The 25,381-nt window shown below is 49.0% G+C and overlaps 1 protein-coding gene across 2 annotated transcripts in view; it reads left to right on the top strand.

Moving 5' to 3' along the window:
- Nucleotides 1–1,081: 1,081 nt before the first annotated feature.
- TSC22D3 (TSC22 domain family member 3) overlaps nucleotides 1,082–25,381 on the top strand; it is a 66,670-nt gene continuing 42,370 nt past the window's right edge. Inside the window, exons 1-2 of one of the 2 annotated variants that reach the window (XM_055565694.1) lie at nucleotides 1,082–1,252; nucleotides 1,916–2,338. In XM_055565694.1, the coding sequence (XP_055421669.1) occupies nucleotides 1,158–1,252; nucleotides 1,916–2,338 (518 nt within the window). In that variant the 5' untranslated portion in view covers nucleotides 1,082–1,157. Of the gene's footprint in view, nucleotides 1,253–1,464; nucleotides 1,632–1,915; nucleotides 2,339–25,381 lie in introns of those variants that run through there. The other variant, XM_055565695.1, reaches the window with a different exon arrangement.

Below are 25,381 nucleotides of genomic sequence, written 5' to 3'. Positions count from 1 at the left end.
AAATGTGCCCTTTCACCTCAGCTCGGCTCCAGGGGCACTTTTCCCTCAGAGCCAAGAACCCCTCAGGCCAAGGTTTCAGGACACTCTGCAGCATCCATGAACAACCAATCACTACACTCCTCCAAAAGGTAAGGATAGAGATCACCAAAGATGGTAGGTAGGACTTCCCTGGTGGCTCAGACGGTTAAGCGTCTGTCTACAATGTGGGAGACCCGGGTTCGATCCCTGCGTAGGGAAGATCACCTGGAGAGGGAAATGGCAATCCACTCCAGTACTATTGCCTGGAAAATCCCATGGACAGAGGAGCCTGGTAGGCTACAGTCCACGGGGTCGCAAAGAGTCAGACATGACTGAGCGACTTCACTTCACAAGGTGGTAGGTGGGGAGCAAAAAACTGCAAGTTTGGAAAAATTGGGGAAGCTAAGTGAAATAGGGAGGATGAGACAAAACTAAGGAGAATGAGGGGGTGTGGAAGTGAGGGGAGCATGGGGGGAATAAAATGAGGGAAAGGAAAGGAGAAAGAAAGAAACCGAGAGGAGTAAAAGAGGAATGGCAGAGAAAAATCCTAAATAAGGAAATCCAGGAAAGGGAGGAAAAAGGAATAAGAAAGGGGGCAAGAAAGAAAGGGCCGAAAGGAGTAAAGAAAGAGGAAAAAAAAATAAATGAGAGAAAGAGGGGCAAAGGAACAGAAAAATAAATATGAGAGAAAGAATGGAAGAAGAAGGGCAAAGAGAAGCAAGGTGTGGGGGTGGGGAGTGCAGACAGAGGGAGAACTACTAACGGAATGGCATTCCAGGAAGCTGGAGCAGAGACCATCTCAGATGGGGTTCAGGGAAGACATAGGAGAGAGCAATTGAGGGGAAAGGGGGAAAGGAATGAAGAGAGAAGAAACGGACAGAAACCGAGGAGCGGTTGAGCGTACGTCTGTGAGTTTTGTTGCAGGCGCGTGTCGATTACCCCCGAGGCGCGCACGGCGCCCTCGGACACCCAGCAGGGGCCACGCGCTCTCTGCACCTCACCCCACCCCCACCCCGCTTCTCGAAGGCGGCGTCTCTCCTGTAGGGGGACCCGTCCGCGGTGGGACCAGGCACATTGGTCCGCCCGTTGAGCTCGAGACCGGGGGTGGCGCGGCGGCTCTCGGGGATTCCTGGCCCAAGATGCGCCAGAAGCCGCAAGACAGCCCGAGCCAAAGCGCGGCGGGGCTCACGGAAGGAGGCCGAGCGGGGCCGGGCTCCCGGGAGAACGGCAGAAGGTGCGGGCGGCCCTGCGGGTGCTGGGGCAAGATGGGGGCGGAAGCCCGGTGGGAGCGGAGCGGGGGAGGGGGCACAGTACCGTGCCGCCGGCCTCCGGGCGCGCGCGGGAGAAGCGGCGGCGGCCCCGCGTGGTCGGCCGGCCCCCCGGCGGGTCATTTGCATGCTGTCACGGCCCCGCGCGGACTCCCGGGCGCGCGGTTCGCTCGCTCGCTCACTCGCGCTCGGCTTCTGCCACCGCTCCGCCGGCGCAGCCCCGGAGAGCCTGAGAGCCGGCGAGTCCCCGAGCTGGCGAAGGAGGGAGGGAACCCGAGAGGGAAGGAGCGAGGGCGCGCCCCGGCTCTCTGTCGGCCCCGCCGCCCGCCCTTCCTGCTACCCCAGGTCCGCCCCCGGCCCCCGCTGTCACACTTGGGAAACTTGGGACGGCGCGGGGGCCGCGTGCGGCACCTCGGGGTGGGGGTGGGGGGCGGCCCTGGCCTGAAGAGGCGGAGGAGGAGGAGGGGGGCGGAGAGGAGGAGGAAGAGGAGGAAGTGAGCCCGAAGGATCCGCTCAGAGCTGTTTGTCCAGCTGTTTCTATTCGCACCCCGAGCGGCGCAGCCAAGAGGGGGCCGAGCCGACGGTGGCCGGCTTTTGACGCTCAATTCCAACTCTTCTTCTCCTCTCAGCTTGTCTGTCCCAGACACCCTGGAGTCTCCTCCGGCCGGCCCGGCGGGCGCGCACCTGCCAACTGCCCCTGACCTCCCGGGCCAGGCGGCCCCCGAGCCGGAGAACATGGCCCAGCCCAAGTCCGACTGCCGCTCACCTGTCGGCCTCGACTGCTGCAACTGCTGCCTGGACCTGGCCCACCGGAGCGGGCTCCAGCGCGACAACGGCGGGGACAACAACTCGGGCAGCCCCACCGTGAGCAACTTTCGGCAGCTGCAGGAGAAGCTGGTCTTCGAGAACCTCAACACCGACAAGATCAATAGCATAATGCGGCAGGATTCGCTAGAGCCTGTACTGCGGGACCCCTGCTACCTGATCAACGAGGGCATCTGCAACCGCAACATCGACCAGACCATGCTTTCCATTCTGCTCTTCTTCCACAGGTGGGTGGCGGGGCACGCGCGGGTGGGCACCTTGTCCCGGCTGCCTCGCACCTGCCTGGGCTGAATGCGCCCCCTCTGGAAGGCCGAGAGGGGCACTGGAGGTTTGGGCGCCCGGGACCGCCACAACCCGATCCAGGAGGCTACCTGGATTCCTGTGTGGCTGAGGGGAGGCCTGGCAGGTGGGAGCCCTGTTTGGAAAGGTGCCTGCGGAGGCTTTGCTGGGGAAATGCTGGAGCCCAGAAGATGGACAGAGCGACAGAGTGGTAGATGCTTTGGGGATAGCCGGCGGCACTTTCTACCCAAATGCCTACATTTCTATGGCCACTTTGGAGAGTCTGCCATGGGATGCTCTTGGGACCTGACTTCCACGCCTATCAAAAGTCCATTTCCAAACAGGCAAACTTGAGCAGAAATTGCAAGGGCTTTTAAATTACTGAGTGGCCCTGACTGGAAATAGGGGCAAGCAAATTGTCCCGACAGATTCAGCTGCTATGTGTGCAGGTGTGGGGGAGGACGGGGAATAAGAAAAATTAGAGACTGTGAGAATTTCTTGAAACTCTGGATAGAGGGACCCCTCCCCATACATGATCCACCATGGATCATAGCCTTCCATTTCCAGTGACAGCTAAAAGCAGCCCCAAAGAGCATCCCAGGACAGGAGGGTGGATGAGTCCATGTCATGGCAAACCTGTTGTTGGAGTGCAGGTCAGACTTTCTAGAAATCCTGCTGAAGGGCAAGAAAGGGAGAGTGGAGGAGAAAAACACAATGGGAAGACCAAAGGTGGCTGCAGTCTTCCAGTCTGAGGCACTCTGGTAAGAGCCGGTCTTGGGGAGACAACTGCAGCAATTTTGAGGCAGGAGAGGCAACTTTAGGAAACTCAGCTGTGGGTTTGGTGTTCTTAGAGCCATAGGAATGAGGCACTGGTGTGTGTGTGTGTGTGTGCACGCGCGTGGGGGTGGGTGGGTGGGTTTTCTTCTTCAAGGTCACAGGTTACGTAAGAGAAAGAGAAACCCTCTGTGGGAGACCTCGGTTGTAGTACAAGTTATGTGTCTAGTTCCCTGTGTTGTGACATAGACAAGGTCTATGTCTCTAGACCCTGAGCAAGTTGCTTGACCTCTCTGGTCTCTAAGCTTCCTTCTAGTTCTGAGATTCCAAGTCATGGGCAGGTAATGTGTTCAGACAAGGTAATAAGTAATTTTGGGCTTCCACAGAGTAATTGAATAATTTGATGGTTTGTCCGTGAGACACAAATAGGAAATTTTAAAAGCCATTGAGCTGGGCAAGAACTACCTCACTTAGTGCTCAGCCCAGGTTAGCTTCCACAGTCCCAGAAGTTCCAGGAGGGGACAAGCAAGGCTGCCGACTTCGTTAGCATTATTATAACATTATTTTCCACGCCATCAAAGCCCTTTCTCATCTATTATTTCGCTTTAGGCATCAATTTATCTCATTGTCTCTAAGAAACCAGGCTGAGTTTCCAGGGAATCTTCATTTCTGGTGAAAGATTACTACAAGTGTATTCAGACCACAGCCACTGCAACCCTGCCTAGCGAAAGCCCTAACAGGTTCCTAATAGTCTACTGAGCTTAGGGCTGTAGGTAGTGGGGGATGGGTGGCAGCGACACCTGGAAAGACAACTCATAGCACTTGCACTCTTTCAACTGGGGGAGAATCTGCTCCAAAATGGCCTGATGAAACATAAGAGGGGACACTTCCTCAGTTCTGGGTCCTAGGTTGGAGGCCTGAGAGGGTCAGACATAAGTGAGTGAGATGTGAGGCTGAAAGTCTGAAATCAAAGTGTTCACTTGTGCCACACCTTGGGAGGCTTTCTGGTGGTCTGGATTTCTTGAAAACAGCAAGACCTCCTTTGTCACCTACTCTGTTGACACCTCTTGGTTCTTGGCAAAGCCTGGAAATGCTACCAGGTTGGGTTGGGGGCTGAGGGCTTTGGTGGAGGGAACAGGGCATATCATTGGGAAGTTGTCTCTGAGCACCCTGCCTCCCCTCCTGGGAACAGAGCAGCTCAAGCCCCCAGGCTGGGGAGTGACAGGGTCCTGTGGTAACCACTTTAACAGTTCCAGAAAGACAAACCATTCTGTCATTTGCCTTCACAACTGGGACCTTAGAGACTGGAGATTCTGAATTTGGTTGAAAGTTTGCCTACAATGACATGCTCATTGGCAAAATAGGAGGCCATTATTGCTGGTCATGGGGTTTCTCCAAAATCTAGGCTGGACAGTCTTCTGAGTGAAAATTTCCTCTTCCTACTTCATTTATTCCCTAGTTTTCTAGCTTCATACCACAGCCATCATTGTTACTTCTATTCCATTTAATTATTTGATACTTCAGATTCCTGCCTGAGTGTCTTTTTCCTCTAACTTGTCTCCTTCATGGCCATCTCTTCTGGAGAAGTGACTCTTTCTGCCTTTCCTCCTACAGCCCACTCCCCTGCTGCAAGGGCTCATATATTCTTGGGAGGAAGCGTGGGGCAGATTCTTGATTTCTATCTGGTTTCTGCTTTGACCTGTCCCTGACTCTCAGCTTAGCTCTTGGTTTCCTTGGAACACAAGAGTGTAAGCAATTTGAGGGTAGGGTGTGTTTTCCACTTACTTGGCTTTCCCTTGGCTTCTAATTATACTGCCAGTACTCAATAAAGGTTTTTTTTGGGCTAGATGACTGCTTAATTGTTGGTGTGGTCCTATGTAAAGATTTTACAACTTTAATTGACTCTTGGAAAATTCTTATAAGGGTTTAAATATGATTTTTTTTCTGGTATGAACCACATGCAGTAACTCTGATAGCCTGGTAGAAGCCCTGATGAATAGTGTTGTGTATATATGTATGAATCAGTGGTAATGGGCATGTAGCTCATTGGTGTGTAAATAGTCCCTCTAAACTACTTGTTGGGGGGAGATGTGCTTTATACACCAGCTCTTCAATCTTGTGTTAGGTAATTAATAACTATAATAGATTAATAGCTAAACATCTACTGAGTGTTTACATTGTGTGCTAAGCATTATATCTGCATAGCCTCATTTAATTTTACACCAACCCAATGAAATGGGTACTGTTATCACCATTCTTCATTTTTTTTTTAATTTTACTTTATTTTTTAACTTTAGAATATTGTATTGGTTTTGCCGTATATCAACATGAATCCGCCACAGGTATACATGTGTTCCCCATCCTGAACCCTCCTCCCTCCTCCCTGTGGTACATTCTTCATTTTTTAATGAAGGAAATTAAGGCTGGAGAAAATTAAATAACTTTCTTGATGCCTTACAATGAAGAGCAGAGCCAAGACTCCACCTCAGATCAGTAGGACACTAAAGAATTGTCGATGAAGGAAGAATTGTTAAGCAGAAGCAAATATTAGCCCATAAACTAATCAAATGGTTAAAATGTCCTAATTAGGTCAGGTGACCAACCATCCCAGGACTTTCCACCAACACAGGACTTTCAGTGCTCAAACAGGGACAGTCCCAGGGAAACTGGGATGATTGGTCAATCTATTATACTGTATTATTTGTTGAAAATGCTTCTAAAACTGGAAAACCTAAGAGGCAGATAGAATATGCTGGGCAAAGAGCTAATTTTTTTTCAATTGAAATGCAGCCTATTAAAAAATTTGCAAAGTTGAAATTTGAGGGGCCTTAATTCTCTGATCTAGGCTTCTATGGTGGCTCATTGGTAAAGAATTCACCTGCCAATGCAGGAGACATGGGTTCATTTCCTGGGTCGGGAAGATCCCCTGGAGAAGGAAGTGGCAACCCACTCCAGTATTCTTGCCTGGAGAATCCCGTGGACAGAGGAGCCTGGCAGGCTACAGTCCATGAGGTCACAAAAGAGTTGGACACAACTTAGTGACTAAACAACAACAAATTCTCTGATCAGTTAAGTATAGCAAGCTGAAAGGGGAGCTTTTGCCATATTCTGTTGTTGTCATTGTTGTAATCTCAAATTTATTTCTAAGATTTTATCCAGAACTACTTAATCAGCTCTATTCTTCAGCTCCCCAGTACCCCAGCCAGTGTGATTTGAGCTACTTTGAATCTGAGTTCTCCTGCAGCTCTGAGAGCCCTTGGACTCTACCTTTAAGCTTCTGCGCCGGCAACAACTGGTCCCCACTTAGATACTCAGAAAATAATAGCAAGATTTCTAGTTGTTTTACGTGTGTTAATTCTTTTAACCTTCCCTATTGATGTGATATATAGTAGTAAAGGGAAAGATGTGGATTCAGAGATCAAGCTTCCGAGAAAAATTTGCATAAAAATTATTTGTGCTTCTCTGAGTCTTCAAAGTAATGATTTCATAAATGTATATTCCTGAACCTGATTTCTGAGGAAAACATTCAGAAAACTAAGATCATGGCATCCGGTCCCATCACTTCATGGGAAATAGATGGGGAAACAGTGGAAACAGTGTCAGACTTTATTTTTTTGGGCTCCACAATCACTGCAGATGGTGACTGCAGCCATGAAATTAAAAGACGCTTACTCCTTGGAAGGAAAGTTATGACCAACCTAGATAGCATATTCAAAAGCAGAGACATTACTTTGCCAACAAAGGTTAGTCTAGTCAAGGCTATGGTTTTTCCAGTGGTCATGTATGGATGTGAGAGTTGGACTGTAAAGAAAGCTAAGTGCTGAAGAACTGATGATTTTGAACTATGGTGTTGGAGAAGACTCTTGAGAGTCCCTTGGACTGCAAGGAGATCCAACCAGTCCATTCGGAAGGAGATCAGCCCTAGGATTTCTTTGGAAGGAATGATGCTAAAGCTGAAGCTCCAGTACTTTGGCCACCTCATGGGAAGAGTTGACTCATTGGAAAAGACTGTGATGCTGGGAGGGATTGGGGGCAGGAGGAGAAGGGGACGACAGAGGATGAGATGGCTGGAAGCATCACTGACTCGATGGACATGAGTCTGAGTGAACTCCGGGAGTTGGTGATGGACAGGGAGGCCTGGCGTGCTGTGATTCATGGGGTCGCAGAGTTGGACCCGACTGAGTGACTGAACTGAACTGAGAGGATCTGGGGGGCAAAACTCTCCCACCTGCTTGCTGTAGAGCTTAATTTTATACTCTAAGATCAGTTTTCTGTCCTTGCGTTCCTATTCCATAGTGCAGCAGTACTTGGGCCACACCACAAGAAATTCTGATTTAGAGGTTGCAACCGTTTCTCAACTAATTTTGCCATTTGATTTTGAGGATGGTGTACTTTGCTGGGAAAAGGTTTTGAGTTTCTATGTGCTTAAGTCTGTTATTCTTTGCCTTTGTGAGCTTTGCTTTTGGTATCAACCTCTGAAAGTCCTTTCCTAGCCCAGGGTAATTTAAAATAACTTTTTCCTTAGTGCCTAGTGGTCTGACAAAGAATAGGCACCTTGAATTAGGACACATTGTCTGTTGAAAACACAAATGCATTTGTAGACGTAACATTCATGGTTTGTATACCTCATGAGAGCCCTGACGTGTTAGAAATTGTCTTTTTGCTGAGACACAGATGTGAATTCCATGTGCTCAGAGGCTTTGGGTGGTGAGTGACCCTGCTGCTCTACCAGCAACTACTATATATACTACATATGTGAGTATATGTTATATATGTATAAAAAGAATATGTATATATTAGGTATATCCATATATACCATTAACATATTTATAACATAAAATTTGTCATTTTAACCATTTTTAAGTGTGCAAGTCAGTGGTATTAAGTATATTCACAATGGTGCAGTCAGCAGTATTACCCATTCCAGAACTTTGGCACCATCCCAAATAGAAACTCTGTACCTATTTAGTACCTTCCCTGATGGCCCAGGTGGTAAAGAATCTGCCTGTAATGCAGGAGACCCAGGTTTGATCCCTGGGTCCAGAAGATCCCCTGGAGAAGGAAATGGCTACCCACTCCAGTATTCTTGCCTGGAGAATTCCATGGACAGAGGAGCCTGGTGGGCTACAGTCCATGAGGTGGCAAAGAGTCAGACATGACTGAATGACGAACTCTTCATTTCATTAAGCAGTAACTCCCTGTTCTCTCCCTCCAGTCCTTGGTAACTTCCGTTCTTCTATCTCAGGAATTTGCCTATTTGAGGTATTTTGTATGAGTAGAATTATACAAAATGTGGCCTTTTGTATAGTTTCATTCACTTGAGGCAATGTTTTCAAGGTCTATCCATTTATCAGCACTTACTTCCTGTTTATGAGTGAATGACATTCCTTTGATGGATACACCACATTTTGTGTCATCCATTTCATCTGTTCACAAACTTCGGTTCTTTCCACCTGCTTGATCTGGTGAAGTATGTTGCTTTGGACATTGGTGTCCAGGTATCTTTTTGAGCTCCTTTCAATTCTTTCAGGTCTCTACCTAGGAGTGGAGTTGCCCAGAACCTACTTTTCAACCCAATTTTGTAGTCCTTTTCTCATAGTCAATTCATTCAAGTGTAGTAATGCCCATGAAAAGAGCAAATGTCTATTTCTTTGGGGAGAAGGCCTCCCTCCCTGAGTCAGCTGCTAGTGCTAGTGATTACAATGAAAGAAAGCCAAGAAGTTTAACCAAATGATAAAAGTTTTATGAGGGAAATGATGTGCTTTCAGGATGCTCATAAATTAGGGACTGGAAAAAGTTTGAGTGTGTCTCTCTCATGAATGGGCAGGGTCTACCCAGGTTTGCTACCCAAGATTTCCTTTTTAAAAGAGTAACATGTAAATGTTTTACTCACCATTGACCACCTTGTGTGGATTTGTTTATCAGAACTTCATTTGGGGGTGACAGCTCATTGGGAATAGGGTTCTATGGGAATGGAACCTATGAAAGCCAAGTTTGGAGAAGAGAAGTAGAGAGATGGGGCCAGAGTCCTTGAAAGGTCTGCTGCAATGTGGGGCTCTGGGCAGCACGGAGCTCGAGAGGTCTGGATGGAAGATTCGTGCTCTTCAAGAAAAGTGACAAGAACAGAACACAAATTCCACCTCCTCCTCCTCAGTCTTGCCAGGAATGGGCCCATGTGAGCCCACACCTCAGAAAATAACTCTTTCCAGGGTGACCTTATTTTCCCTCCTCGCCTGAAGAGAAGGTTAACAATCCTGCTTATATTTGCACTTCCAGATAAACTAACAAGCTCTCAATTCCAGGTAGAGCTTTGGCTCCTTTCCATAACAGGTCATGAAGGCCAGGAAGTCTGGGTAAACGGAGATGGATGTGTCTGGCCAAGGCTGCCAGGGTCTCTGGGTCCCCTGAGTGGTGGAGCCCAGCAGAGCACTTGCCTGTGCCTTGTGGGCTGGTTGAGAGGAATAAGGTCAGCCATGTCTTTAGCTTGGAGGTAGCCATTGCGTCGTGTTTGCGCATCACGATTATGCTCTTACCTGAACTTTCTCCTCTTATGTAAGGGATCCCTCAAGATAACCACAGAGCCATAATCTGCCATGACTGGCTGGGTTTACATAACAAATTGGTTGGTGTCATGCAGTAGTCTCGCTAGCCCTGGAGAAGCCAATGTGCTGAGTGGGCCTGAAGCTTGGGCCCATTTGGTGGGGCACTCAGTGTGCTCAGTGCACTCAAGAGAGAGCATTCCTTGACCACAGGGGTCAAAAAAGACGAAATTTCTCTTTTAGATGAAGAAGGCAATAATGGCCCAGGACATGTTGTGCTGTCCCATTGCCTGCAATAATGGGACAAGGGTTAGGGCTTCGCTTGGGGCCATGGGTTTAGCAGAGCAGGACCCTGTGGACTAATGGGATCTCTGTGAAGGCTGAAGGCTAGATCTCAGCCTCAAAGCAGGTTTGATGAGGAGTCAGCGTGGGGAAATGGCTTATGGAAGCCACCACGTACCCATGCCAAAATCCATTTTAGCTAAGGAGTCAGAGTGGGGATAAGATGGGAGGAGTCTAGAAAATAAGCTTTTTCAAATGCTAATCTGGGCAGGAGGGAGTCTTTTCATGGGGCAAAGCTAATTCACTTGTACCTTCTACCTGGAAATCTCTGCCCCAAAGTGGCTGTTGCCCTATGGGAAACAGTTTGTGAGGTGTGAGATCCCAGCCAGCTTGGAGACTGACTGGGAGGCTTCCCATTGTGCAGCACTAGCCCGAGGGGAAACCAGAGCCCTAAGCTGCTTGGTCAGTGATGCCCCAGGCATGCGATCAGCCTTCCTCCCCTGGGAACCACTTTCCTCAAATAGGCCCAGCCTGAAATCAGGCCCCTGCCTGTGAACAAAGCCCCACAGGGACCTTCCCCATCCTTCCTAGAAGGAAGAATTTACTCACGAAACAGCCTTGGTTATTCAGCCTACTTCCTCTTGTCTTCTCTTCAGGGGAGATGGAGAGCAGCTGCTCACAACGCAGGGTCTGGCTGGGATTCCCACTCAGCTTTGTAGGCCAGTGATTGGCTATAGCTATCCCTGAGGAAGAAGGGGGTGAGAAGTGAGAGGAAGGGAAGTGGTTCCAGCAGCTCCTTCCTGGCTTACCCCCTCTCCCCCCACACACAAACACACACCTCCCTTTTAGCCTCACTCCCAGGCTAGGCTGGGCCTGGGCCAGCCTGAGGTCCCTGACTCATATCTCTCGTAGTCCCTTATGTAACAGAGCCAGGTTACTGAGGCATCAAGCTTCTGCTTGCTCAGTGGCAGGCTTCCCTGGGGCCAGGCATTCAGAAGCCTGCTGGGGGTCTAAGTAGAGCTCACTACACTTCCAAAGGAAAAGCCTCCCCTGCCTAGTGTCAGGCCAAGAGTCTGCTCAGAGGCAAGTGCCAGGTGGTGAAGGTGATTCCCCCCTGAGGCCCCCACACTGCAGCACATGTAAGCAAGGCAGGTGAGCTGCTATGGACTTAAGCGTGGTTTGGGGTGTTCTTGAGGGTTGGCATCTCCTGCTGTCACCTGATGGTACAGTGCTGAAGTCAGCCTGGTGCATTGGAGGTGGGGGATGCAGAACAGGTGTCAGAAGTTCTTCTTCCTTTTGTATCTGCTTGTTGGGTCAGGTACTGTTCTGGGGACTTTAGGGAGATGGGTTTAGTGGAAGCTGAGAGGCCCAATCCATTCTTCACAAAGTCTCAAAGTCCCCAGGCTGGCCTGAATTCACAGTGATACCTAGTTCACTTCCTGCTGCTGCTGCTGCTGCTAAGTCGCTTCAGCCATGTCCAACTCTGTGCGACCCCATAGACAGCAGCCCACCAGGCTCCCCCGTCCCTGGGATTCTCCAGGCAAGAACACTGGAGTGGGTTGCCATTTCCTTCTCTAATGCATGAAAGTGAAAAGTGAAAGTGAAGTCGCTCAGTCGTGTCCGACTCCTAGCGACCCCATGGACTGGAGCCTACCAGGCTCCTCCATCCATGGGATTTGCCAGGCAAGAGTACTGGAGTGGGGTGCCATTGCCTTCTCTGAGTTCACTTCCTAGCCTTTTCAGAAAATGGCATTACTGGTTTGGTGCAACTGAGCCCCCAGTGAAATGGGACTTGCTAAATTCTATGACATATTTCTCTGATAAACTCACAGGAATATCTACAACACAGAATAGCCCCATCAATCTAATAGTCCACTGGCTCAAAGTTTCTGTCTAAACCAATAGGTCCTCTTCTCTTTCCTTGTCTCCACCCAGCCTGTCACACTGTGTTGTCAGTGGGTAAATGGCTCACAGGCCGAGTGTAGTGGGGGACTCTGCCCTCCTGTCCAAGGAAAGGAGGAAGAAACAGGGAGGTAAAGTCAAAAGGTAGCACAGGAATTACTGACAGGTGTGATTTGTATGCAAATCTCAGACAAGCCCAGGACCACCATCTCGGGGCTCAGGAGAGCTGGGCTCCCCAAGTTCCCTGAATCCAATGACAGTTAGGGGCGGGAACTGAGGCAGAGGTGCAGGACTCCCCTTCCTTGAGGCCCCTCCCAGGCCTCCAGCCCCTCACTTCTCTCTATCCCTCACCCTTTCATAGTCAGTTGCAGTAAAAAAAAAAAACAAAAAGAAACAAAGAAAAAGGAATAAGATAAACCTGGCCCTGTCCTAATGCACTAAACTCTGCTTCCCCAGGTGCACAGGAAAATGAACCACGGCAGTGCCTCATTAGACCTTGTACTGAGCGGCCAAGTACTTCAGTTAATCAATCCATCATTTATCGACCACGGGTCTGCTATTTACCCAGCACCTACTGCAGATTTATTGAATGCCTGCCCCGTTAGGCATGGTGGAGGGGTAGAGGAGGGAGGCGGCAGGACCAAAGCGGTTGCAGCGGAGCCACCAGCCACTGCAGGCTAAGCTGGCGCTTCTGCTTCTTGAGGGAAAGGCCTCAAGCTTACTGTTTCTGGATCTGCAAGCCCAAAATTTAGGCAGCGCCAAAGCAAACTAGGAAGGGAGAGTCTCTTTATGGCAGCAGCTTCCAGCAGGGCCTTAAAGAATGGCCCGTGGGAAGAGCTGTGAGGCTGTCTGGTTGGGAGGGGAAAGGGGCACCTTGCCTGTCCATCAAGGGTCATGGGTCAGAAGGAGCTGGCTGGGATGGGGACAGCAAGGAACACTTTCCATGTATGAGAGGCCTGCTCTGGCCCTCCTCTTGTGGCCCCTCTCTGAGTCGGAGCAAGCATCCCTTCAGGGGCCTAGCTAGTCTGGGGTAGGTGGAGGCCTTCAGGGCCCAAGAGCAGAAAGGCACCCCTCAAGGATGCTTGCAGAAAGCCAATCAGAACCAAGAAGGCTAAGCGTGGGAGTGCAGTTGACAGTGGGTGCCAGAGGAGTCTGGGGGTATGGCTTCACATCTGTGGATCTCTGGCCTCAGTCTCCACCAGGCCCCTTCTGAAGGGGATAACAGAACCAGGATCATTTCAAGGCGCTGCCCTGAGAATACATATGTAGTGTAGTAGTGTTAATTGCTCAGTCGTGCCTGACTCTTGGCGACCACATGGATTTAGCCCACTAGGCTCCCCTGTCCATGGGATTCTCCAGGCAAGAGTACTGGAGTGGGTTGTCATTCCCCTCTCCAGGGGATCTTCCCAACTCAGGGATTGAACCCAGGTCTCCTGCATTTCGGGCAGATTCTTTACTAGCTAAGCTATCAGGGAAGCCCAAGAATACACACACACACACTGCTCACCCAAATCTCTCTGGAAAAAAGTTCCTGATGGCCCCACAGGGTATCATTTTAGCTTATTTGTATCAATACCTTGGTCAAACCCTTCCTTCCCAGATGCCATATAAATGAAGGTCCTGGGGTTGGGCTGAGGAAGGAGGGAAGTCTCAAGCTGACAGGAAAGGAAAGGCAGCTGGAGTAGCAAAAAGGAAGCAGCCTTGGGTCATCTGGGGAAGCAGATTGCTGCTTATGGTCAGCACCTTGCTTTCTGGGGCCCTCGCACCAAGCTAAATGTCCTGGGCATGCATGCCCACACACTTTCCTATCAGTGCTCTGGGAAATTCACATTTAGGTTCATGAGCAGATTCAGTCAACAACAAATATTTCTCTCATGCCTTCCATGTGACAGGCTAACTGTTCAGTTCAGTTCAGTCGCTCAGTCGACTTTGACTCTTTGTGACCCCATGAATCACAGCACGCCAGGCCTCCCTGTCCATCACCAACTCCCAGAGTTTACTCAGACTCATGTCCATCGAGTCGGTGATGCCATCCAGCCATCTCATCCTCTGTCGTCCCCTTTTCCTCCTGCCCCCAATCCCTCCCAGCATCAGGGTCTTTCCCAATGAGTCAACTCTTCGCATGAGATGGCCAAAGTATTGGAGTTTCAGCTTAGCCCTTCCAATGAACACCCAGGACTGATCTCCTTTAGAATGGACTGGTTGGATCTCCTTGCAGTCCAAGGGACTCCCAAGAGTCTTCTCCAACACCACAGTTCAAAAGCATCAATTCTTTGGCGCTCAGCTTTCTTCACAGTCCAACTCTCAGATCTATACATGACCACTGTTAGGCACTGGGAATAGAGTGGGGAACTCACAAAAAGCATGGCCACAGCCATCCTGGAATAAGAGTAAAGAGATGAACATTAACCAAAATAACCACACCAATGAATCTATACTTACAAAGAAGTGCCAAGAGGGATAAGGAATAAGCTCCTCCCTGAGAGTGTAACAAAGTATCAGACAAGGCTTCCTGAGGAAGTGATATTGAGCTAAAGAAATGAATCTCTATGGCTGAAATTCTAATCATCAGACCCAACCCTAAGGAGATATGTTTAGACAGAGGCTTTCTCAGAAACCCCTGAAGTCATGCCATAGCTACTCACACTCTTGGAAATATTTCTAGGCTATAAGTGGCCAGCAGGTCCAAAAGGGGAGGTCTGACAACATTCTGACAGGAGGAAGAGATGGGGGTTGAAGCCCACAGGGCAGCCAGTACTTAATGTCATCTTTCACTAAAAATAGTCCATGACGGTATGGAAATGCGTAAAGGCTGGCCCTGGGGACCAGTGATAAAGCCTATGGTGGAGGAAAATTTGTTTTTGTAAATTATTTACTGTAAAGAAAAAAAGAACCACAGAGGGTCATCGGGCTTTTACTTTCCCTTTGCAGGCCTCCTTCTAAGTTGTGAATGCTTCTCATTGTACAGTGGCTGTGGGGACAAAGCTTCAGGCTGCATTCGTTTCTGGGGCCCCAGGGTTAAATTTTCTGGGGTGCAAATGTCAGATAATTTGTCCAGGCTGAAAAACAGTCTGAATGCAGAAGGGAAGAGAAGCTTGCTTAGCCAACTGGCTAACGCCTGGGACTTCAGGGAGCTGTGGGGCCAAACTAAAGGAGCCAAGATGATTGACTGAAGAGGAGCATAAGAATGGGCCAGACGGTGGTCAAAGAGAGGTTGATCTTCAAAAATAAGAAAGTCACAACTCAGAGATGGTGACTAGCCATTTCCAAACCACACTAGAAACAGAACGAGAGGAAATAGGCCTCTACTGTAGCATGAAGAACTGTGATTAGATAACAGAAAGAACTTCCTGACTACCAGCATGCAGAGAAGCTAGACAGAATTACCAAGGGATGTTACATAAAATACAAACACGGGGAAGGTGGTGACTAGTGATAAAGAACTGAATAAAATTATGAGAGTGCTCGTAATAAGGATCATGGACAGAAGGGGTCAGACAGGTGGGGAAAGCAAAGGCATCAGATGCAGGCGCTTATAAGGAAAAGAAAAGTGCATGTGTGAGAGATGAATGTTTTTTGGAAAATACTTTCATAATAGAAACACGTATGATATTTCCATTGGAAATGGAAGTGAAGTGAAGTGAAAGTCGCTCAGTCATGTCTGACTCTTTGTGACCCCATGGACTATACAGTCCATAGAATTCTCCAGGCCAGAATACTGAAGTGGGTAGCCTTTCCCTTCTCCAGGGGATCTTCCTAACCTAGGAAATCAAACCTAGGTCTCCCGCAATTGCAGGTGGCTTTCTTACCAGCTGAGCCACAAGAGAAGCCCAAGAATACTGGAGTGGGTAGCCTATCCCTTCTCCAGGGGATCTTCCCGACCCAGGAATTGAACTGGGGTCTCCTGCATTGCAGGCGGATTCTTTACCAGCTCTTCTAGGACTGGAATCATGTGGGGGAACAGACTAAGGAGCTGTTAATTCCCCTCTGAATCTTTCAGCTTTCTTATCTCCTAGGCAGATTAGCTTCCGTGGGACATCCATCCTAATGGTTTAACAATTTTGGGGAGCATCTCAGTGTGGGAGGTCATTGAAATAAGACTGCACACCCCAGGTGCTTGGGGAAGAGGAGGATTTCTCCTTCCACACACACGTGAAAATCAGACACGGGGAGAAAGTGGCAGCCAACAAGCCAGGCAGGATCCCCGTGGCAGGAAATTTACCATCTAGTAGTGGAGACAGACATCAAGTAATAATTACACAAATAGCCATATCATTACAATTGATCATAATGAAGAAAAGGTGCAGGAAGCTGTGAGAACACTGGCTGAGCGGTGTTCTAATCCTTCCCACAGGATTAGAAAATTCACAAAAACAAAAGTCACCTTGTTAAAACCTTGGGCATTGTATCATTTATGTCTGTGAGGGATTCTTGCCCCAAATCAGTAGGAAGGAAAGTTCAAATGAACCCAGTCACTGCTAATACCTTAAGGTGTGGATTTTGAAGTTACTCTGGCTCAATGGGGGCCTCAGATAGGAGCAAACCCCCAAGGAAATTTTCTCATTGCCAAGATCAAGCAGCCATGATTTAGGCAGAGTGATTGTCTAAGGGCCCTAATGGCCTATCAGCTGAAAATCAAGATCAGAAAGACTTTGAAGAGCTCTTCACCTGCCAGATGAACAGAGCGAATGTCAGTGAAGAGAATAAAGAACTAATGCACTGAAAATTATACTCGAAACTAGCCCCCCGAAATGACCATGTCTCCAAAATGCTATGTCTTCAGCCACCTATTCAGATGTGGGTGGCTTTGCTGGTATATTCTAGTATTAACTGCAAGGTATGTCCATAGCTTTTGAATGCTGGGGAGCCAAGATCCTAGAGAGTCAGGGCCCCATTCTGTTTTTCCCAGTTTTTCTCCCCATAGGGTGGGAGGTGCTGGCCTTTGTGGGGAGCTGGGGTGAGCTTCTTCACCCTCAAAAGACCCTAGAGCAGCCACTGAGGAGTAGAGAAGGGCCTGACAGACTATGTGATGCTAGCAAGTGACTTCTTGACCTCAGTCTCCTCATTTAGAAAATGGCGGAAGTAAGAAAAGAAAAAGAAAATGGTGGAAGTGTGGTTGAGGGGTGGGGGTTAAGTGAGAGGACATTCCAGAAAGCACTCAGTGAAGAGAAGCCTACCTTATCATTAGGCAAATCATATGAAGAGCCAGAACAAAACCTTTTGGGACATGCTTTATCTCCCTCTTTCACCAGTCCCCTCACAGACCCCTCCCCTTGCTCCATCAATCACACAACCTGTCCTGCCCAAAGCCACCTAACACCTGCAGCCCAGTCTGGCAAGCTTTATATCTGTCAAGGCTTGCTCTCTGAACCTTCTTCATTCACACTCAGGTGTAAATGACTGACAAGGCTTCTAGTTTTCCTTCTGTTTGCGAGGGACAAACTTCTGGGAGCTTTGACATTTTTCCAGAGATTGAAACCTGAAGAGGCATGAGGGTACCCTACTGGCACTGCTGGCAAATGGAGAAGGATTTCAGAGGGCAGTGAGACTGGGGACTGCCTCTTCAAGACCTTGAACTTCTGTCTACCCAGTGTTGGGGGCTGGCACCTTCTGCCTTCACTTGCATCTTAGCCAGAGACACAGAGGCTCAGAACTGGTTGGGTTTCTGCAGTCATTCAGTCTGACCCTCACCCTTTACAAATGAGGAAACTGAGGCCCAGAGATGGGTGGGTGCCTGTCACAAGCCAAACGGCCAATTAGTGACCAGCTGAAAAGAGAAACCATGTCTCCTGATTCTCTAACCCAGTGGTCTTATGACTTCTCATCTCTAGATGGCTGTGCATATCCCATCCCAGTAGGTACACAGCATCTCCCTGCCAAGAGACCAGCTTTGGGTCTCCCTGATGCCTAAATGGTGGTTTTCTATTTGATTTTATTTAATGGAATTGACCAGTGGTTTGGGTGTTATGGAGTCCCAGCCCTGGAATTCTGCTTCTGTTCAGACTGGGGCTGCACGCCACAGCCACAGTCATGCAAGGGGGACAGAAAGGCTTGCTGTTCGGGTTGGAAAAGAAATAAGTTGCTGAAACATTGGTCTTTTTGAAAGTTCCAGCCACAGGGGCTGGCTGGCAGAGCCACTGTCTGGGCTCCCCTGGAGGATCCGGCCCTCCCCTTCAGTCTGAGAGTTAGTTTAGGAAGCTGGCCCGGCCTCAGCAGAAGATCCGGAGGGCAGCACTTGCCCCAGGAGCTCCAGCCTTCCCTCAGAGCCTGGGAGCCCCCGAAGGCACTCGGGGCCAGGAACTTCCTCCCGCCTCCACAACTGAGCCAGCCCAGGCTGGCCCCGAGGCTCCCTGAGCACTTTTTCTTCTGAGCCTGGGAAAGAGTTTGCAGTTGATCCTGCCCTAGCCCGGCAGCTATAGAGGGAGAGCTAGAGGGAGAGCTAGAGCATGAGAGGGAGGTACAGAGAGAGAGAGAAAGGAACCAACCCCAGCCAGGCAAGAGAGAGAGAGAAACCAACTCCAGTCAGGCAATCAAGATTTCCCTGGGCAACAGTGACAATGAAGGGCGAAAGGCTGGAAGAGCCTCAGCTCATGGAAGAGCCCCAGCTTGTAGAGGACCCCGAATTCATGGAGGAGGCACAGTTCCTGGAGGAGCTACAGCTTGAGGTTGTAGAAAGTGGGTCAGATTTGGACCCAGAAGATCTGGGTTCAAGTCCCGACTTTGCCACCAATCTGATGCTTGAGCTTGAGTAAGTAACTCCCTGCCCTTCTGTGGGCTGCTTTCCTACTTACAAAATGAGAGAGGGGAGAGAGAAAATGGGTTTATTGACTCTCTTCCAATTCAGATATTCTGGAAGATCACACCTCTAGCATCTTGTGTATAGATGGGATGTGTGGACACATGAATATGTCATTGAACCCCTGAAGGTTAGAAGGATGGGAGGAAGAGGGGATTCACATAAGCAAGAAAGGGAAAGGAGAAGATGGTAAATGTGTAAAAAGTCATAACTGCAAGAGAGGATCTAGGCTGAATAGAACATTAGGGTCCACTTTGAAAACTCAAGGATGATGGACTTGGAATGATTTAGTAACGAGAACCAAGGTGTTTGGGGGTGTGGTCAAGGTATAGTTGCTAATGAGTTCTCTGCCAAATGTCTCCCAGTGACCCCTTTAGCCCCAAAGCTCAGCTCCTCAACCCAGAATGAGTTTCTTCAGTTCTTCGTGTGTGTCTTTGGAGAAATTATCATTTGAACTAGCGGGATTTTCTGGTCTTGGATGTTTGCATCCCATCTAAAAGACTACCTAAGAAGAAGGACTAGACTGGTCCTTTGTCTTAGAAATCTGGTTTCTTGGTAAAGCCCCACTTTCACCAGAACCACCGCTGCATGACTCAATGCAGGGCCCTTTGAGAATTTGACTGCTGCTATAAATAGCTCCTCTCCCCCTCACTTATGCACAGATGAGCCACCAGAAACCAATCTGCTTGGTGAAAGTCAGTGTTTGGTACATTTCACTGCATTCTGATTCCTTCATAGTGGACCATCTCTCCCTGGATTATATGATGAGGGTCCATAGCCACAGTAGGTGACACTTCACTAACCAGAGAGTGCTCCTTACCGGGAGAGGCTTGAGAGCTCAGGGCTCCCTACATGGCAGATCTTCTCCAATGTCCTCTGCCAACTGTGTACCCACCAGCCTCTCTACTGAAGTGGGGAGGGTGAGTAGAAGAGAAGCCGGCCCCACCTGTCAGGCACCTGCCTACCGCCCTAGTGCCCTCACCCTCAGAGTCACACACTCTGCTTCCTTTGCTGCTAGCTTGCCCTCCTTCTTCTTAGCTCAGTTGGTTTGACAATCATTTCTTGTCCCTCAGTACATCAGTCATAGAGTCCGGTGGTTGCAAGTGATCTTAGAATTCCCACAGGGAATAGCGCTGCACTATATAGAGCCCTAAGGTCCTCCTTGGTGCCTTGGGGTCTGAAGGGAAAGAACAGAGAAAGGGAGGAGAGAGTTGAGGGCAGAGGAAGAGAGGCCGGGGTGAAAGTGAATTTGAAGGGAAGAAGAAGAAGAAAGAGTTTAGAGGACACAAAGAAAGACAGGAGGCATTGTACCACCGCCCTCATCTCCAAATAGAGGTTACACCTCCAAACAAGCAAGGTCACAAATAAAAATCTGTGTGTGTCTTTTAAACTTGAAGGGGTTTGGGTCTTCACCTGGTTTAATTTTCTTCACCACAGTATTTTCAAGCTGGACTGACCTGAACTGGAAAGCATCTCCCAGTGGGTAGTGGAAGTTAGGGAGCTCTGGGAGCCTGGAGAGTGGAACGGGCAGATCTCCCTGCCTCAGCCCTGCCTCCCTCAGAGCAGTTTTGTTTCTGGGGACTTTGCATTCAGAGACCCTGAGAGAGTCCAAGTTAGATGGGGTGGGGGCAGGGGGATTGTGGAATGGGGAATGATTATCTGTTTAATAACAGCAAAAAGGACTCTAAGCCCCTAAAGGGCCTTAACTTTCCAGCAGAAACAGGAATCTTGTAAAGCATCCCCAGGGGGTGGACACACTGCTTCAGCCTGTAGGCATCTACCCACAAGCGGGTTCCCTTGTTGGTCAGCCCTGATTGTTAGATAGTCCTTGTGTTTAGCCCGCATTGGCACAATCTTTCTGGCCTGCAGAACACTTTGGCCCCACTGCTCATGTTCTTGCTTCGGGCTTCCTTTGTCTCCTGACCCCCCGGGGAGCCAGCTCAGAGAAAGGGGGGTTGCTGGCCTCCCAGGGAAGACGGTGTTCCCAGCTCGGGGCACCACGCACTCCATGCTTCTCAGCCAGAGGTGGCTGGGCCCCGTGTAAGCACTGGGCTGGACAGGCAGGCTACTGATGTGGGCTTGGGGGCACTCCAGCCAAAGCAGCCCCTGGGGCCAAGGCTGAGGAAGTCCGCTCCATAGAGGGCACTGTCCAAGTTAAGTGAGGTCTAGTGAGGAATTCTCAGCAGGGAAAATAGCTTGAGGGAAGGAGCACTTGACCAAGAATAAGGGCCCTGTGTTCTGCTGCAAACTGCAGCCTTGGCCAGGGTTGGCACCTGAAAGGAGGAAAACAGTAAGGGCTGGGGCCCTAGCCCTAGAGGAAGGCGTGAGGGAAGCAGGCTCAGGATGGCATCCCGGCCATTCAGCCCTCTAAAGCCCTGCCGGCTTTACATTGCAGGAGGAAATAAAGCCATGCTTGTTGGCGGTGGGGACGTTCTGCGTGCATTATACAGAAAGCACTGTTCCCCCCAAGCACGGTAAACAGGCGCTGGTGGTATGCAAGACCATTTTAGGTGGTACGTGCACTTTTTCTATTTTTATAGCTATTTATTTATTCAACATGTATGGAGGGGGAGGAGTACATCTAACACATACACTGTATGATTTCTAAAATATTCCTGAGCTGGAAGCAGTTTTAAAAAATGAATCTCCTGTAAGCTGTTTTAGAGAAAATGTTAAATAAATAAGGTTTCCCATGTGGCTTAGTGGTAAAGAATCCACCTGCCCATGCAGGACACTTGGGTTCCATCCCTGGGTCGAGAAGATCCCCTGGAGAAGGAAGTGGCAACCCACACCAGTATTCTTGCCTGGGAAGTCCCATGGACAGAGGAGCCTGGCGGGTTGCAGTCCATGGGGTTGCAAAAGAGTCGGTACATGGCTGAGCGACTGACTAAACAACAAATAAAGAACAATACTGGTGGTCCTCAAACATGGCCTAATCTCCCCAAATCCAGTGATTTGCCTACCACTTTCAAGGTTTAGGCCATGTTTGAGGACCACCAGTATTGTTCTTTATTTGTTGTTGTTTAGTCAGTCGCTCAGCCGTGTACCGACTCTTTTGCAACCCCATGGACTGCAACCCGCCAGGCTCCTCTGTCCATGGGACTTCCCAGGCAAGAATACTGGTGTGGGTTGCCACTTCCTTCTCCAGGGGATCTTCTCGACCCAGGGATGGAACCCAAGTGTCCTGCATGGGCAGGTGGATTCTTTACCACTAAGCCACATGGGAAACCTTATTTATTTAACATTTTCTCTAAAACAGCTTACAGGAGATTCATTTTTTAAAACTGCTTCCAGCTCAGGAATATTTTAGAAATCATACAGTGTATGTGATCCTCTTATCCATATACCAGAGAAGGCAGTGACAACCCACTCCAGTACTCTTGTCTGGCAAATCCCATGGATGGAGGAGCCTAGTAGGCCACAGTCCATGGGGTCGCTAAGAGTCAGACACGACTGAGCGACTTTAATTTCACTTTTCACTTTCATGCATTAGAGAAGGAAATGGCAACCCACTCCAGTGTTCTTGCCTGGAGAATCCCAGGGACGGGGGAGCCTGGTGGGCTGCCATCTATGGGGTCGCACAGAGTCGGACACGACTGAAGTGACTTAGCAGTTAGCAGTTAGCAGTATCCATATACGGGCTTCCCTGGTGGCTCAGCTGGTAAAGAATCCACCTGCAATGCTGGAGACCTGGGTTTAATCCCTGGGTTGGGAAGGCCCCCAAGAAAAGGGAACAACTACCCACTCCAGTATTCTGGCCTGGAAAATCTCATGGACTATCCATGGGGTTGCAGAGAGTTGGACACAACTGAGCGACTTTCACTTTTTAACTTATCCATGTACACCTAGCTTGAAGGCCCCCTCTGACAGCCCACTTCCAAGTGTAAGAACACTCTGCTATTTTTATATCTCTGGTGTCCTGCTCTGCCCTGTGACACTCAACACTCCAAATCAGCAGCAGGCCTTTCCCCTGGCTCCAGGGCACCGCCTCTACCACATTCTGGGACACAGTCGCTGAGAAGTTGGTGGGGCTGTCCTCACCACCTTCCAATGATTTCTTCTCAGCATTGTTCATAGGCATATTCAGCTCCAACTTAAGGAGTATTTCCGGGAAGTAAGTCAAAGAGGTTCCAATCTTTCTCTGAATGCACAAAGCCCCAGTAGAAGGACAGGAAATATGTCACTGTGGCAATTTCACACGGACTGGCGCCGATTTCTGGACAGATTCAGGCAAGATTTGGTGGGAAATTTGTATAAAATCAAACTGTACAAGAGGGTTCCCATTTCTATGAATAATTTGTGATGGGCCCCTTCCTCCTTCCATTGCTCTGAGATAGGGAACATGATTATTAGTCCCGCTTCCTCCTGGGGCTCACCTTGCGGATTGTGAGGTGAGCCCTAGAAGGAAGTGGAAAGGTCATCAAGGTTTTGGGTCTGTTCTACCTTCCGCCTGGACTGTACCACAGGAGCCTTGCATGTCTTTGCTATGTTGTCCTTGGAACTGTCTTTAGCCAAAGGCTCAAGCCGAGACAGCTGAGCTTCCAACCTTTAAGAAAGGAAATACTACAACATCCTTTGGTGGTCCAGTCCAGTGTTTAACAACCTTTGCTCTCTGAGACTATTCCTCCCAAATTTTGTCCTCCTGCTTTCTGATCCACCTCTTTGTATGCTTAATGGTAGTTCTGATGCCCTTTGTCAGCTTTCTTTTCTAAATTAACAAAATCTATTATAAAAAATTTGAACCAGCTTGTATTTCTCTATCCCTTAGACAATCTCCAAATTCTCTACCAGAAACTTCATTGTATCCTCTGTAACAGCTTTAGCCGGTCACCCCCATCTCTATTCTTACCAGTGACACACATTTTGCAAGATGGCAGGTTTGGAAAAGAGCAAAATTAACTGAACCTCAGAGGACCTAATCACCTGTCCTAACTCCCTGAGCTAGCTGTTCCACAGGAGACTGGAGCAGTATAGGGTTTCATTAGTGGCCAGTGGCCATGGAATAGAGAAGGAAGATGACCTCAGAGTTCCTACAGGCTTCTTCTCTATTTAGAGCATCCACGATCATGCTGGATGTTCCTTAATAATACTAAATTGTGTACTTCTAATTCATTGCAGCCTCTGTCTTTAGCCACATAGATCCATTCTTGTATCCGTCACATTTTGGTTGTTCTTATATTCATTATCCACATTGGGGATTATCCATAGGAGTCACTGACTCCTAGGTTGCTAGCACACCCCCACCTGAGTGAGCTGCTCTCTGGGTACTCAGGCATGCAGAGTCACTTTGATACCAGTCCAAGTCAAACATAAATAAAAAAGAGTCTTGCAAAAAGAAATCATCCACTCACACACAGATTCCAAATACAATTACAGTTGAATTTCATGTAGCTGGGGTAACATTGGACCTGTGGCAAGGATAATCCAAAATAAAAGTTATACCCCCCAGAAATCATGTATAGCTAGCTTTTAAATTGCAGTATGAGCCTAGTTTTTTTTTTTTTCAGTAGTTCTGCTTTCCTAATTATTTGGGCCAATATGAAAGTGAGCCTGCATTCCTGGAGTATACAGAAACTAGGAGAAGAACCTGGGTGTAGGGAGAAGCTAAGCTGAGACCAAGTGTTGCCACAGGCATTTCTCAAAGTGGAAAAGCCTCCCAGAAATACTTGGGAGTTGGCTTTCAGAAATCGTCTCTGTGCGTCTTAGGCACGTGTCATATGGCTGTTTATGCAACGGACTTGTCCAGGAAGGTCTAAGGGGCCTGTCTGCGGGTATCGAGTTTGCTTTGGGGAGACACAGAGCCAGGGAGTTGACCAGAAATCACAGTTCTATTCTCCTTCCTCACCATAGCCTGATGGCTGTTGCACTGTGCCTGGTCTGGTCACCTGACCTGAGCAAGTCTGAAGGAGGTGGTGCAATTCATCTGAAGAAAATCACGTCTGAGACAGGAAGGGGCACGGCAGCCTCTTCAGCCAAGGATTTATGTATCTGTCACAGGAGGGAAGTGTGAGCTGAGAAATGACTCCCAGAAGTGCTAGAACTGGAAGAGGCAGCACTGCTACCTTTCACAGTCAGTAGTGTATTCATGCGGAATCGGGCTACCTCAGGAGGCCAGCGTCCTGGCCCTTCCTCCCTTCCTGGAGTCCATCCTCCCTCCTCGCTCCCCTCCTCCCTCCCTTGCTCCTTGCTCCGCATACACTTAAGGAAACAGAGCAGAGCTGGCCAGGTGCGTCCCACCAGGGGCCAAGCTGTAGGTGAAGGAAAGAGGCTTGCTACTGCTTTTTGCCTAGCAGTGAGAAGCCAAGGGGACAGAGCCCAGATCCTTGAGCCAGCCATAACCCCTTGCAGCTGATGTCATGTCACCATGCCAGGCACTGTAGCAATCTAGGTGAATGGGGTTCCTCTGGTCCCTGCAGCCCACAGAGGCCAGGGGGTTCATTCAATCTGGCTCTATCTACCCTTAATTCTTTGCGGATTTTGTGAATCGATTTTTGCATTTTTGCCTACCGGGTGCGTTTTGGCTATGGGCCTCGGCAACATCATTAGGCTCTCGTGGTATCTCTGGGGAATATAAGATGGGCTGCAGGACTCCATCTATTGGGCTCTATTGTCTGGATAACTTCTAGCCTCTCCAGTGCCAAGGGACCCCAGCTGCAACATCCAACCCACTTCTCAGGTCTGTTCCTGGCACCAATGGA

Source organism: Bubalus kerabau, chromosome X, assembly GCF_029407905.1.
Source record: "Bubalus kerabau isolate K-KA32 ecotype Philippines breed swamp buffalo chromosome X, PCC_UOA_SB_1v2, whole genome shotgun sequence".
Taxonomy (NCBI): domain Eukaryota; kingdom Metazoa; phylum Chordata; class Mammalia; order Artiodactyla; family Bovidae; genus Bubalus; species Bubalus kerabau.
This window is presented reverse-complemented; position numbering and strand designations above follow the sequence as displayed.